General features: G+C 50.7%; 1 protein-coding gene across 2 annotated transcripts in view; it reads left to right on the forward strand.

The window, feature by feature from the left end:
• The window catches only part of NPR1 (natriuretic peptide receptor 1), a 53,268-nt gene extending 38,551 nt beyond the window's left edge, over positions 1 to 14,717 (forward strand). The window contains exons 12-22 of one of the 2 annotated variants that reach the window (XM_084824459.1): positions 2,199 to 2,270; positions 3,309 to 3,468; positions 4,386 to 4,544; positions 5,758 to 5,926; positions 6,505 to 6,654; positions 6,924 to 7,047; positions 8,090 to 8,158; positions 8,289 to 8,463; positions 9,317 to 9,415; positions 10,050 to 10,141; positions 11,391 to 14,717. In XM_084824459.1, coding sequence (XP_084680585.1) covers positions 2,199 to 2,270; positions 3,309 to 3,468; positions 4,386 to 4,544; positions 5,758 to 5,926; positions 6,505 to 6,654; positions 6,924 to 7,047; positions 8,090 to 8,158; positions 8,289 to 8,463; positions 9,317 to 9,415; positions 10,050 to 10,141; positions 11,391 to 11,453 — 1,332 coding nt within the window. In that variant the 3' untranslated portion in view covers positions 11,454 to 14,717. The remainder of the gene's footprint in view (positions 1 to 2,198; positions 2,271 to 3,308; positions 3,469 to 4,385; positions 4,545 to 5,757; positions 5,927 to 6,504; positions 6,655 to 6,923; positions 7,048 to 8,089; positions 8,159 to 8,288; positions 8,464 to 9,316; positions 9,416 to 10,049; positions 10,142 to 11,390) is intronic. The other variant, XM_084824460.1, reaches the window with a different exon arrangement.
• Positions 14,718 to 15,609: the final 892 nt, after the last annotated feature.

The raw sequence follows: 15,609 nt of genomic DNA on the forward strand, positions 1-15,609 counted from the left end.
CTGTGACACGGAGAACGAAGCTCTGGCCGTTGCCTGGTGCAGCTTCTTTCCTGAGTGTTTCTCCCCCACCTCATCTCAGTGGGGCAGAAAAGTCTTGTTGTGCTTTACTTCAGACCCGCCACCTCAAGCCTGGTTGTGCAAAGGGCCGAGGCGGGGGCAGGCGGGGGCTTTTTAATTAAAAGGAGAGGCTGCGGAGGGGGCACTGCAGTCCTCTCCTCGGAGAAAGAGAGGAGCGCTCCATGCAGCCCGTTCCAAGAGGGATGATTTATAGTGGGGTGGAAGGGCGAGAAGGATTGGCGGTGGAGGCTGGGGAGGGGAGAAGGAAAGGGAACGGCGATTTCGACAGCCTGAGATTCCTGGCTGCCTGCTGGAGATCAGCATTTCCTCTTATAAAAGAGATGAGAGACAGAAAGGGGGAGGCGGGAGAGGTGTTGGGGGGAAGGAAGGAATAGAAGGGGGGGAAATGGATGGGAATAGGTAGCTAGCTGGGGTGGGATCAACATGGAGACGGGATAGAAAGTAGACCCAGTGTGGTGTAGTAGTTAGAGTGTCAGACTAGGACCGGCGAGACCCAGGTTCAAGTCCCCATTCAGCCATGAAACTGACTGGGTGACTTTGGGGCCAGTTCCCCACCCCTTCTCGCTTTTTCAGCCTAACCTACCCTTGCAGGGTTGTTGTGACAATTAAATTGATGCCAGTTCCCCCACTCGGCCATGATGCTCCTTGGGTGACCTCTAGCCGGTCACACATTCTCAGCCTAACCTACTTCGCAGGGCTGTTGTAACGATAAAAGGCATGGGGAGAGAACTTTTGGGTTTGTTAGCCGCCCTGAGCTCGCTTGGGCAGAAAGGTGGGATAAAAATATTGCTCAGATCATGGGTGGGCAACTTGTGGCCCTCCAGATGTTTTGACCTACAACTCCCATCACCGTAGCCAATGGTGAGGGATGATGGGTCGAAACATCTGGAGGGCTACAAATTGTCTACTCCTGGGCCTTAAATAGACCACTGGTTCTGAGCCACTCCCTGGCCATTCAATATTTCTGCCTCTTGTTTTGGTATCAGGTATTTTGTTTAAGTAAAGCAGGTATTTTGCGTTGGCAGAGGGTTAAATGATGTTATTTTCTGCAGGCTTTGTCCCTCATCCACCAAACCCCGCCTGCTCACCCACCAAAACTTCGCCAGGCCCCACACGCTGTTCACTTAAAACTAAGCCCTGTCACCTGATTGAAGGCATCTTGGCTGATTAATCAAATTTGTTTTAATTGCTATTCTCTGCATACATTTAGATGTGATTGAAACAGTAGTTTTGAAGGGGGGGAAAGCAGGCTTTTAGCGCCTGCTGTAACATCTAAATACGCTATTTGAAAAAGGCACCTCTGCGAGAGTGAAGGGGAAATGACTCTTTTAAGATGGTGTTTGCAATCAGTAGTTTTTATATTAAATATAATTAACCTTTTAAAAATAGATGTGTTGCCTGATTAATCAGACATGCCTTTTTACACCTCTTTCCTCCTCGTCCCTTTTTACCTTCTGTGTCATGACTTTTTAGATTAGTTTAGTTTAGGCAGAGACTGTGTTGTTAGTTATTGATCCTACGTGAATTGCTCTGGGATCCTTTTTGGCTGAAGAGCAGGACAAATACGCTTTAAATGAATAAATAAATAATATCACATTGGCAAACCTAGCTAGTGCCGAAAGGAGTGTGAGGAAACCAGATCACAGGCAAATTCTCGTAACTTCAAAACTTATCAGAGGAAAAGATAAAAATGTATAGTTAGTGTGTGTGTGTGAATAATATTTTGCCAAATTGGATTCTGTTGGAGCAAAGGTTTCCTGTAAAGAAACCCCCCAAACAAAACAGGATGTGTGGAGTGCTGAGTTTGGAAAAGTTAATACTTTTAACGCTTTATATTTTTAAAATAAACAGATGAACCGAAAAACCACCCCAATCATTGAAGCATCCTTTGAAAATAATTTTGGCATATGCAGTTTCAGATTTGGTTCTTTACAAAGGGTGCTAGTTATTGTTTGTTTGTTTGTTTGTTTGTTTCTGCAGGACAAGCTAAGCCCTTAGAAACTATAAATGCATGGATTGGAACCAGCAGTGGAAGGGGAAAGAGAAGGGAGCTCTCAGCAACCAGTCTTAGGGGAGGCTACTTCTGAACCCATTATCTACCTCTTTCTCCCTCCTTTTAGGATATCCTGGAGAATGACAGCATCACTCTGGACTGGATGTTCCGCTATTCACTCACTAACGACATTGTTAAGGTAATCTAAGGGTATGATCCTGTGCATGTTTAGACAGAAAAAAGTCCTACAGTTCTGGCATGCTGGGAATTGTAGAATTTTTTTCCTGTCTAAACATGCATAGGATTGTTTATTACTTATTTATTTGCAATATTTATATACCACTCCACATCAAAGATTTCAGAGCGGTGAACAACAAGATAAAAGAATAAAACCCCATAATGAAAACAATTAAAACATTTTAAAAGAACAGATTCTGAACTGAAAAATCCGCAGCTGGTCACTCAGGGAAGGCCTCTTGAAATAACGTCTTCAGGAGGCGCCGAAAACAACACAGCATTGGCGCCTGCCTGACCTCTGAAGGCAGGGAATTCCACAGGAAGGGGGCCACCACGCTGAAGGTTCTTTTCCTGGTGGACCCCAACTGGGCCATAGGTCCATGTGGAACCACCAGGATTGCGCTCTAAGAGCGTAAGGGGAGCCCTGGATCAAACTGAAGATCTAGTTCAGCATCTTGCTTCACCTAGGGGCCAACCAGAAGTCTCTAAGTAGCTTATGAGCAGGGCTGGAAGGCTGTTGCCATCCGCCAGCTGCTGTTTTCCCTGAAACTGGTATACGAAGGTTGTAGAGCTTTGTTCCCAGCTCTGGGAAGGGCTACAGCTGTGGGCTTGGGTGTGGGTCGATGAGGCTCAGAAGGGCATGATCAGACAGACTGGATCAGACAGATGAGGCGCAAAGGGCCGGAGGCAAGTTCAGGGCCAGGCAGAAGAAGGTCACGTTCCAAGGCAGCAATTGATGGTTGAAGGGCCAGGCAGGTCCAAAGCAGGCAGGGTCACAGTCCAATGTTACGCTCAAGGCCAGTTGCTCAGATTGATGAGCTGGCTTGGCTGCGAGGGTTTTTATAGGGCCTGGCGTGTCCTGATTGGCTTGGAGAGTCAACTGACTCTCTTCCGGCTGGAACTGCAGCCTAGGGGGCACCCTTTCCCCTAGCCTCGATTCTTTGACATCTCCCTCTCTCTGTCTTGACCCCCAATATTCTCCCACTCCTCCTCCCACCAGGGGATGCTCTTCCTTCACAACAGCGTGATCAGCTACCACGGCAGCCTGAAGTCCTCCAACTGCGTGGTGGACAGCCGCTTCGTGCTGAAGATCACAGACTACGGGCTGGAGACCTTCCGCCAGGCACCCGAGACGGACGACTCGCATGCGCTGTTTGCCAGTGAGAGATGCACCGGGGTGGGGGGGAGGCGGCAGAGGGGGTAGCAGCAGCTATGCCAAGAATTGCCCTGCCTGCATAGCCATCATGCCTTGAAGGACTGCAGCCTTGGTGTATCCCATACCTACCGTAGCACACTCCTAGTCATTCTGCAGGCCACGATGGTAGTGACTGACCGCCCCCCGCCCCAAATAATAGGTTCTGCAGTTCAAGGGCCTGTTAAGGAGCAGGAGCCTCTGACTTCGTAATAACTTAAGTGGGCCGCGCAGGTCAAATTTCCAAACTGTTACTTCAGCCTTTGGCATGCATCCTTGAGACCAGTGCCAGTTTCAGGTTTTGGGGGCTCCTGGGCAAGACCCCCGCAATGGGCCCCCTCCCTCAGTGAGTCTCCCTTCTCCCTGCTGTTGTCACCAGTGCTTTTTCTTCTCCTCTTCCTCCTCATGGTTCCCACTTGCTTGCTTGACAGGCAGGGAGCAAGGAGGCCGCAGCATCTCCTCCTCCTCACCTTCACCATTGCCTGGGCCAGAGCGAGAGGCAGGGGAACCGGCAGGTTGCAGGGGTGAAGAGGAGGAGCGACTCCAGGGGGCTCTTGCCAGTGGGCCCCTGCTGGGGTGTGGGCCCTCAGCAGGTGCCCCATCATGCCTACCCTTGGCGCCAGCCCTGCTTAGGACATAGGCCCATTCCACTGTTCGTAAGAACAGACACTCCAGGTGTGAGCCAGTGAGCTGGCCAGAGAGGACACAGCCCGCAACATACGCACAGTGCCACGGTGCTCCTCTTGCGCCTCTTGTTCGCCTTTGTTGGTACCCCACGGTCCCTTGGACCCCCTCCTCTCCCTCATCTTTTTTCCTTTCATGCCCGTGCTTGCCAGATGGCAGGTTGCTCAACACTGCCTGACTCTGCTGTCATGCTTCCCCTAGAGAAACTGTGGACAGCCCCCGAGCTCTTGCGCCTGGAGGCGGCCTCCTCCCCGTGGGGCACCCAGAAAGGCGATGTCTACAGCTTCGGGATCATCCTGCAGGAGATCGCCCTGCGCAACAGTGTCTTTTACATGGAGGGAATGGACTTGAGCCCCAAGGGTAAGAACTGGGGGTTAGGGTGAGCAGGAAATGCCCGTTTATCCTCCTCCCATTCATGGCTAGGCTGGCCCCAAGCCTATAAACGGAGGGCCATTTTGTCTAACAGACCATCACGATCAATACCGATAGAATTTTTTTCCTTCTGCGGGGTGCAAAGCTTCGGAGCGAGCAATTGTATGGCCTCTAAACAGCGTCTGGAGGGGGGCATAGGATAGTTCAGATTCCTGGATCTGAGGTTGGTTGCCTGTCTGCAAATACAACCTCGGAGGGGAGGGAAAAGGGGCGGTCTGTGGGAGGGGAGGGGAGGGGACTGGTGAGGTCAGCTTATGAAGAATCCTCCAACCTTCCCAGCCTCCTTCCCTCCCGCTTCTCAGAGCCCCAGCTAGATGGGCGAAAAAGCCTATCTAGCAGAAATGCAGAGCAAGAGGAGTGCAGAGGCAAAGATCGCCTCTGCGCTCCTCCCGCTCTGCATAGGATGTCCGTCGGCCTCGAGTTTGGAGGCTGACGGGCATCCTGATAGGATTGCGCCCCAACTTGAGCATATTTTGGTGAGCAAAATAGGGTTATCACTATTTTTTTCTCCTTGCAGGTAACTATCCAGTAGTTGTTTCAGAGATGAGATGAGACTCAGAGTGACACACGCTCTGTCATGATAGTCCATTAGTCTGACCCTGTAGAAGGCAGCTTCCACTGTATCTGATAAAAACGGGAAGCCACCTGTAGCTATTTTTCCTATGGGTGCAGAGTCTCTTGGAGTCCACTCTGTCTCTTGGTGCCTATACAGTAAGGGGAGAAAAACCTGCTCTATTATTTTGCATTGAAAGTTAGACTCGAAATAAACCTACATACTTTTTAGATCGGCCAAGGACTGCAATGGTGTGTGTCTGTGGGCTTTTTCTGTCTCTGTGACTGCCCCCACCTCCAGTTACTCCCCCTTCCCCAAACAGAAAAACCTTACTTTGCTTTGATCACTTTGGTATTTTTTATCTCCCAGATTTCTTCTGCCTGGGGCTCATGACAATGTTCAGGGGGGGTTCCCGGGTGGTCTCCCATCCAGGCAGTGACAAGACCCAGACCAGCTTAGCTTCTGCACTGTTTCTGCACCACTTTCCTTCAGACCTGGTGGGGAAGTGGTGAGCTCCCTCTTACCCCTGCTCCCCCATATTGATCTCCTCTTGGTCTATCTCTCCCCACCCCCTCTTGCCACGTTCAGAGATCATCGAGCGAGTGAAAAGCGGGGAGCACCCGCCCTTCCGGCCCTCGGTGAACTTGCCTCCCAACCTCGAAGAGGTGGTGCTTCTCATGCAGCGGTGCTGGGCCGAAGACCCCCAAGAGCGCCCCGACTTCCAGCACATCAAAAGCATGCTGCGGAAGTTCAACAGGTGCATGCCCTGCCCCGAACCCCTCCTTGACCACCTGCCGTGCATGTGCCTTTTGAAAATGAGTGGTGTGGCACCGTTCAGCGTTCTCCTGTAATGGAAAGTGGGGAGGGGCAGTGCCAACTTCCAGGCTATAGATGGAAATATTGTGGGGAGGGGGATTAAGGATACCCTGGGAGCAGGGGTTGGGAGAAATAATACAGAATAGTCAGAATCCATATACAGTTAGCTGAATGTATTTAAATTTAATTGAACGTATTAAATAACAATCGCATTGGTGCTGATTGTTATTTTAGTACTTAAAAAAGCATAAGGGCCTATCACTTGTCAGTCATTCCCAGTGCCTTTGGCCTCATGGGCCAGAAAACTGGAAGGTGGGAGCCTGGCATGTTTCTCGCAAAGCAGTGGGATACAATCCTGCCTCCACGCTTTTCCTTAGAGCTCCCGTGGATGGGCAAGAAACTTAGTTCTGCATTAGCCTTTAAATGCAAACTGGAAAATTGCATGGGGAAGGGCCTGGAATATCCCTGGTGGGGGCTGGCTACAGCCTTGGTGGCTTTGGCTTTCGCATGTCTATCCAGCAGGGAGAACAGCTGCAACCTCTTGGATACGTTGCTGTCGCGCATGGAGCAATACGCCAACAACTTGGAGGAGCTGGTAGAAGAGCGCACGCAGGCTTACCTGGAGGAGAAGCGCAAAGCAGAAGCCCTGCTCTACCAGATCCTGCCCCAGTGAGTCTGCCCTTGCACACTCCTCCCTTGATAGCTGTTAGCCATGTGCACTAAATGGGACTTTCCTCTGCAGAGGCAGTGTTCTTTCCCCCACCCCCTGCCCTGAGCCCGTTCCTCAAAAGACAGCCCGCTGCATCTCGGCCCCACAGTGAGTGCGCTTCCATGGTGGGCCTGTGACCAAAACGATGTACATCTGTCTTTGCCCCTCGCTGCGGTTCATCCTTGTATGTGCAAATGCGATGAGGTGGGTTTCTTGCCTTCCCGTGCAGCTCGGTGGCGGAGCAGCTGAAGCGTGGGGAGACAGTGCAGGCAGAGGCCTTCGACAGCGTCACCATCTACTTCAGTGACATTGTGGGTTTCACTGCGCTGTCGGCGGAGAGCACCCCCATGCAGGTAATTGGGTTGAGGGGGGGCGGGAGCCAAAGAGGGCAACAAAGGCAGGAGGAAGTAATGTGAGCAACAATTATCCTGTTGGGGGTCTTGAATCCAGAACCTCTTAGGCCAATCTGTCTGGGACGCAGAGGCCTCAGTGCGCCAAAGGGGATCGGTGCACAACATCGGCCTCTGTGATTGGACAGCAGTATGAAGCCTCTGGATTGGCTAAGCCTTGGAGCCTGGCCACGCTCGGTCAATAGAGCAGGACCTGCTGCATTTTCCAGGTTCAGCCCTTGGTTGCACAGGGATGTTGTTGAATGGGCAACGAAAGGCTACCAAACTATGCCTGTACATGTGCTGCGACAGTTCAGGTAACCGGGACAACAGCGGTTAGCTCACAGAAGTAACCAGGGTAATGGGGGCAGGTGACCAGAACAAACAAGGGCTGGGAAACCCCAGTCACTGGGGAAACGAGTCTGTCACACACGTAACGGGGGCAACCAATGCAAGGCTGTTCAGGTAGTTTGAACAAGGGGGAAGGGTCGTGCCAGGCGACTGGGGGTAAATTGCCTGTGGGAGGGTGTCAATGGGTTGTTCGCTTGCTTAGTCAGGCCTTCAGAACCATGTCCCACTGCAAGAAATAAAGGAAGGAGAAAAGAGCAGAAAGAGACAGGGAATGCGAATGGGAAGAGACTGGACCAGCCTTCCCCCAAAATCTGGTGCCCTCCAGATGGTTTGGATGACAATGCCCAGCATTCCTGACCATTGGCCGTCCTGGCAGGGGCTGATGGGAGTTGAAGGCCAAAACACCTGGAGGGCACCAGGTTAGGGAAGGCAGGACCCGACCACTTTCACATTGCACGGAGATGTTAGAAGGCTTAACGTTTTGCCCCTTCTCCCTCCGACCCCAGTTCTGGTTGGTGTGGATTGCGTGTATTTCAAGAAAGCCCTATAGCAAAGTAGCCAAACCCCTGCTTTGTGCCCAGAAGGCCCCAGGCTCAATCTCCAATTCAGCCCTGTAAGTCAATAAGATCCCACCTTTTTTTTTTACCCTTCTCAGGTGGTGGCCCTGCTCAATGACTTGTACACTTGCTTTGATGCGATCATCGACAATTTTGACGTCTACAAGGTGAGCGATTCTTCACCGGGTTGGCTTGGGCGGGATGGAGAGGGATGAGCTGATGACTGTGGAGCCAACAGGTGTTTGGCCCATGGCAGAGGGGTGTTCAGCAGTGCCTCTCCCCATCACCCATGTCCAGGTGGAGACCATCGGCGATGCCTACATGGTGGTGTCAGGCCTGCCAGTTCGCAACGGCCGACTGCACGCCCGCGAGGTGTCCCGCATGTCACTGGCGCTTCTCGAGGCTGTCCGCAACTTCAAGATCCGCCACCGGCCTGAGCAGCAGCTCAAGCTGCGGATCGGGATCCACAGTGGTGAGAAATCGGGGTGGGGTGCATGTGCAGGTATTCACACGTATGCGTGTGTATGGGAGAAAACAGAGGTGCCCTTAGAGCCATCCTAGACATTACAAGGCAGCTGTGTTTGCTCAGCACTGATGTGGTTCAGATGTAAATCCAAACCACGGTTTGTTGTGATGTCTGAACCAATGCCACAAACTGACAAACCGTGGCTTGAGAGCAGCCGCCAAACAAGAATCTAAAGCTATGGTTTCAAGTTGCTTTGGAAACCGCAGTTTGGGCAAACTGTATTTGGTGTTGCACCCATACCAACAAATCCAAGTTCAACCCCTGGCATCTCCCGGTAGGGCTGGGAAAGAATCCTGCCTGAAACCCTGGAGAGCCACTGCTGCCAGTCATTGTCAACAATACTGGGCTAGATGGACCAAGATCTGACTCTGTGTAAGGCAGTTTCTTGGGATGTTTCTCCTCCCTGGGAGCCTGCTGTTTGGAATAAGATCCAGAGATTCTCAGGGAAGACAGGAGAAGAGGAAAACTGCACAAACCTTGGTTTGCCTGTATGTCTGGGACACAAATCAGGGTGTGGGAGTCTAAACTACAGTTAGTGCAAACCACAGTTCAGCATTTTGCCAGAACCAACCAACTGGCAACAGACCCAGCATTTGATTTGCTTCTGTGTTTGTCCATCATTTCTGTTACAAAAGTGAGAGGAAAAATTCCTCTGCCGTTCCCGTTTTATTGTTAGGTGTATGCAGTGGTTTCCAAGGCGCAGAGGGTCTCATCCTGGCAGTCAGGGCCAGGAGGTAGGAGCTGAGAAGTGTCTGGCTATGCACCCTGACTTATCTTTCTCCCCAATTCCACTCCCAAGGTCCAGTCTGCGCAGGCGTCGTGGGCCTGAAGATGCCGCGTTACTGCCTCTTTGGGGACACGGTCAACACAGCCTCGCGCATGGAGTCCAATGGGGAAGGTGAGTTGGTGTTTTGTGGGGCAGGATGTTGACAAGATAGATGCCAGTGTGTGGACTGGGGCATCCCCCACAGACTGAGCACTTGACATTCAGCAGATGCACGGAGGAACAGCATGGAACGGCCTATGCCAGGGGTAAGCAACCCAGTCCCTGCTGGACGTTTTGAACTACGACACCCATCAACCCCAGCCAGTGTGGTCAGGGATTATGGGAGCTGTAGTCCCCAAAATCTGGAGGGCACTTGATTGCCTACACGAAACCCCTAGGAATGCTGCTGCGTTTGGGTGCCTACACAAGGGCTGGGCGAAGCAGTATCGATCCACCTCTTGAGTGCCATGTCTTCTAGACCAGCCTCCCTCAACCTGGCCTCCTCCAGACGTTTTGGGTCACAACTCCCATCATCCCTCCCATTGGCTATGTCGGCTGGGGCTGATGGGAGTTGTAGGCCCAAACATCTGGACAGCACCAGGATGGGGAAAGCTGCTTTAAATTGTAAGGTTGAGGGCAGGGACTGTCTTACAACTGGTCTTTGGAAGCTGTTTGGGAGCCTTTGGGGCTAAATAGCAGGATAGAAATGCTTTCAATAAACGTGATGAGTAACACAAATGTGCTAATGCCCATCTGGACCATCCAGCTCTGAAGATCCACCTGTCGGCAGCCACCAAATCCATCCTGGAGGAGTTTGGCTGCTTCGACCTGGAGCTCCGTGGGGACGTGGAGATGAAGGTGAGAGGGAGAGGGAAGTGTTGGTGGGGAAGAGGGGTGGAACTTGCTACCCAGAAGATGAGATGCTGCGTGCTGGTTTAGGTGGCTTTAGAAGGAGATTAGATACATTTCCCGAAGAGGAGGAGATTTCCATCTATGGTAGCCTTCCCCAACCTGGTGCACTCTGCGTGTTGTGGACTTCAACTCTTCTAAGCCTCAGCCAGTATGGCCAGTGGTCAGGCATGTTGGGAGTTGTAGTCCAAAATATCTGGAGGGCACCAGGTTGGGGAAGGCTGATCTGCATAGGCAGGTAGTGGCTCTCCAGGGTTTCAGGCAGGAGTTTTTCCAGCCCTACCTGGAGATGCTGCGAAATGAACTGAGGACCTTTTCCATGCAAAGCAGGTGCTCTACCACTAAACTACAGTCCTCTCTTTACTCTCTCATCGCCTCTGTGCCAGCCCCCCTTTCCACTTCACCACCCAAGCGGGCATCCAATTCCTCTTCCTGGCCTAGTACTTGTTCTTCTGGCCTCTAAACCCTCCCCTCTCTACTCTGTAAGGACCAGGATCATACCAACATGGCTCGCATATTGTGCCCCCAATTCCACCCCATGTTTTTCGTGTAAGTGGTATATTGGGGTTGATGCCAGTTTTGCAGCCACGCTGTCCCGCCCTCCCGAAGAATCTCAGAATTCCTCTTGGGTGACGGTGCAGGGACCTCTCGCTCCCCTCCCAGAATGACAGCTCCGCCCTGGGTTTCCCGTAAAGAGGAACAACAGTTTTAGCTAGGTGCAGTCCTGCAGCAATTCTGCAGTTTAATTCTTTTCCTGGGGCCGGCGGCGGCAGAGGGATGTCGTGGCGGCTGATTCAGGTGCTCAGGTCACCACCACCAGCCATTCCGGCAGGCTGTGCTGAGGGAAGTGAGAGTCTGAAGAGGGGCCGTTCCACCGGCCCCGAAGCCCAGCCCCAGGACGGTTCCTCCTCCCTCAACTGTCATCTCCAACAGGCTGTGTTGAGGGGGAAGCATAGCCATTCCATGAGGCCTGCTGAAAGACTTAATTTCCCCCATGCTCTCCTCCCTATTCCTTTCTCCTTCTGCACCGTGTCTTTTAAAGTATGTGGGCAGGGACTGTCACCTTTCATTGATTATTTGTAAGCTGCTCTGGGAGCCTTTTTGACTGAGGAGCAGGATAAATATACGCTAAAATGCACTAAATACTCTGCCAGATGTTTTAACAGCCCTTCTCTCTCCCTTTCTCCCCACCCTGCAGGGCAAGGGCATGCTGCGGACCTATTGGCTGCTGGGGGAGCGTGTCAGCAGCACCCGGGGCTGATGCGCTGCAGCGCTCCTCCAGGACACGGGGGAGGCCCTGGCCTCTTGCTTTCCTGAAGGCAGAAGGACAAAGACTCCCTTCAGGGACCTCTCGGCCTGGGGTCAGGGGGGATCCCGGACTGAGCCCCCAGGACTCCTACCCCCTTGGCCCCACGTTTCCACCATGGGCCTTTTGAGCACGAGTCTGACCTGGGTCCAACACTGAGCTCCAAGGACTGGGTGGCCTTCTGCAGGTGGCCAGGGGCGAAGCATAGCTGTGGCTACGTTCTTCTGTGGCTCCTTTCTCTGTGTCGCCCAGGCCCTGTCATCCACAACAACCAGAAGCTGTTGGCCCCCTCATGGTCAAAAGGGCTTAGCCCTAGCCTAACAGATTAAATGTGCTCTACACCACCTCCTCTTTGTCCCTCGAAGGCTGGGAGTGGACGCCTGAAGCTTTTATTTTGTTCCAGGAAGCTCTAGCTTTTGTAATAAAATGAATGTTGTCACCCTCTACCTCCCCTGAGTACCAGATAAGCCACACACGTTGCCTTAAGAAGTCCTTACTCTTAATCCCGATGTACGTACGGCCTGGTTGTGATTATTTACACTCCCTGTTGAGGGAGTGGCACTCTGTCCATGCTCAAAGATACTTTTTGCTACCTCACCTATCCCAGGATTGAAAATAGACTTCAGCATTGATCTGTGGCTAAAATGGTGTGTGTAAGTAAGAGAGAGTGTGTGAGTGGGAGGATCAGGAGGGAAGCTGTCTGCTGGCACAAACAGCAGCAGTCATCATCCTGTAGCAAATACCATTGGAGGTTGGGGTGGGATTTTCATCAGGACCACAGTGGTAGGGGAAAGCGTTACCCCCCCCTCCCCGCTGCCGTCGCACACTGCAGTCCCGGACTTGATTGGGCTCTTTAATGAAACAAAAACAGCCACGTTCAAGTGCAAATACGAATGCAACATACCATGTCGTTTTACTCCGTTAGGAACTGCAATAGCTGGCATCTCGCTGCTCATAGCTCAATCTATCCTCTTAACTTGTCATTTCCAAACTGGGGCTGGTGGCAGTGTGTCACAATAAATAAATAATTAAAGGCCACCATAAGCCCAGGGACTTAACGGCTGGAGAGACTGTCTGTTCGATCTCTTTGCATGAGTTTGCCTCCTGGAAAGAACCATGGGATCTGAGCTCCACAGGGGGCGGGTAGGTAGGTCTTACTAGTACACATGCTACTCCCACCCCCTCAGTTTTCAGTGAAATGAGTGAAGCATCCCAACCCTCAATTTGGAAAGTGAGTGCAGACTGAAAAGCAGAGCTGGTGTTAATACCTGGCATCCTTGGCAGGTGAATACTGACAACTAAATTAACACGTGGTAAATGTGGGGGAAGTTTGCCTGCTTCTTAAAGCTCATTGATAGAGCCCCTGCTTGGCATGCAGAAGGTCCCAGATTCAATCCCTGTCATCTTCAGGTAGGGCCGGAAAAAATCCTGCCCCAAACGCTGGAGAGCTGCTGCCAGTCAGTGTCAACAGTACTGTGCTAGATGGGCCCAGGGTCTGACTCAGCATAAAGCAGCTTCCGATGTTCTCTTTTTCTTCCGTGCACATTTCTCAATGTGTCTTGGTTCTTTGTTGAGCGCAACAGATGGTTAATATGTTCTACTTATCTGGCTTTTAAAAAAAAATGCTGTGGGCCCTGAGAGGGTGTCCCAGGAGCTATAAGTTTTAACCAATCTCCATCTTCACCTGTGGATAGGGTGATTGGGGGCAAAGGCGATACACCTTAGCAGATCTCCCCATGGTAGAGTGCAGGCACGGAAACTTCTTCATTGTCAGTGCTCTGACAGCATAAGTGGCAAGGGGTAGGTGCTGGGGTGTGGGTCATGGGTCCCATTCCCCTGAGATGCCTCCTGAATTGGGGGGAAAATAAATACTTTTCCCTCCAGCCTCCTCCCCCTCCCCGCTTCTACCCTGCTGGCATGAACTGTGGATTGGGCGGCACCTCCTTTAGATTGCTCTGTGTGTTGTTTTTAATCCTGCAAAGTCCTCTATTAATTTTAAGGTGTAAAACAGGGGTGTTGAACGTCAGGCCCATGGGCCAAATCCAGCCCTCCTAGAATTCTAATCTGGCCCTCCGGGGTTCCCCAGATGGCCACACACCCTTCCCATGGCCCCGTCTGCTTTCCCCCAACCATGAATTTTTCGGTGGTTTCCTGGCTTTTGCACAGTTTTTTCCCCATTCTAAAAAGGTGGAAATGCCACTCCTAAGGCTTAGTTATTGGCAATACAAGCTTCAAGCCACAATATGCTGATGCTTTTACTATTTCGGCACCACCCCCTTCGGCCCTGCGGCCCCTGAGAGCTTCTCCAAAACTGAATTTGGCTCTTGAGCTGAAAGAGGTTCAACACCCCTGTAATAGGTGGTAAAGGTTGGGGTTTCTATAAAGTTTCTGCACAATTATTGCTTGATTTTCCTGCATTCACTCAGCAAACAATGGTTATCACAAATCAGGAAGTGAGGGAAGGTGAGGAGAAGAAGCATGTGTGATACTCTCTAAGCCCTGGACTGGTTTCCTGATCTAAATCCCCCATTTCCTGTTGTCCTTGTATTTTTTTTTATGCCTGTGGGGCTAGTAGCAACTCAGGGGTGTTTGTGATTTAAATCAGAAAAAGAGTATGGGGACAGGCTGTAGCTCAGTGGTAGGCTTTGCATGGAGGAGGCCCCAAGTTTAATTCCTGGCAGGAAAAACTACCTGTCTGGAACCCTGGAGAGTCACTGCCAGTCAGCGTAAGCCAAGGGCGGGCAGAAAGTATATTGGGATCTACTGGCAGATCCCTAGGTGATTTGCAGTAACCAATCGTTTCCAATTTCCAAATGTTTCATGGAAGCTACAACAATATAATTTTCCCACCTTCATTTGGCTGCTGAAATGAAGGAAGCTTGGGTAACCAGGTATGGACTCTTACGTGAAAGGACTTGTGAGCTCAGCTCAGTTCCTGTACTGAAAACAAATCCCTCAGCTCAGAACATGCTCTGAGGCAGCCTGCTCCTTAATTCTGTGTTTGTTACACCTGGCTTTAGTTTGTGGATCTTGGGGTTCCAGTAAAAAAGAAAATAGATCTGACAAGCCGAGGTCTGTCCCATCTGCTGTGGAAGCAATACTGAGCTTTTGTTGTACTGCAGCTATGTTCCTCATTTCCCCTTCCCTCAGTGTTGCTTTAAAGTACAAAAAAATAAAATGTCAGGTGATCCCATCTCAGGTCACCTGCATCACATCTGCTTTGGCCTTAAGTGCTTTACCAGTCCAATGACCTAACTTATTTTATATCGGTGGTTGTATTGTATGATGTGCGGTGGCGGTGGCGGGAATGACATTTTCTGTCTTTTAATCTCCTGCATGTTACTTCCCAAAAGCCGGATGCTGCTACTTATGCTACGAGAAAGGGTAATTAGCAGATTGGCCTTTCATTTCCTTTGAGCCACTCACAATTGTATTACTTAGCATCTCACATGAAATGTATTTCCCTTTGTGCACGGAAAGAACGCTTGATACCTCAGAAACATGAATCACAAGTGAGCTTGCAAACTCTATCCACAACTTGAAAAGGAAAACAGGAATATTCTATATATGATTGGGCTGCCTTGAGTTTTCATTTTAAAACAGTTTTGCTTTTTAAAGAAGAAGCATATTTCTAATCAGAGCACCCTGCTACTTTCTGAATCTTGTCTGTTCCTCCTTAGAAATGATTTCTTTCAAGAGTTCTGATTGTTCCTTGCGTTTCTATTTAATTTGGGGGGGAATGTTGATCTTGCCTTCCTGAGAAGAGCCTCAAGGTGGATACCAGAATCCATGAAAGGTGAAATACACGAAAACTGGATGAAAAGCTGACAATGACCTTCATAAAGCCATTTCTTGCTGAATTGGGTTACGAATGCACTTCAGTGGAAATTCACATATTTTCCAACTACGGCCAATGTCTTCACTTTTCAAATTCTTCCTTTGCAAGAAATAAGATATGACTGACTGGAAATTAGGGGTTAGTGGGGAGCTTAGATGCAAGTTTGTGAAGCAAATTTTAAAAAGGGGAAGTTGGCTTACATGAACAGAGACCTATCTCTGCTCTGCTCCAAAGGAGTCCACAAGTCCCAGTTTTTACGTGATGGAGTTGGCT

This window comes from Heloderma suspectum, chromosome 17, assembly GCF_057233095.1.
Source record: "Heloderma suspectum isolate Gila_16-S chromosome 17, 16-S_ref, whole genome shotgun sequence".
Taxonomy (NCBI): Eukaryota; Metazoa; Chordata; class Lepidosauria; order Squamata; family Helodermatidae; genus Heloderma; species Heloderma suspectum.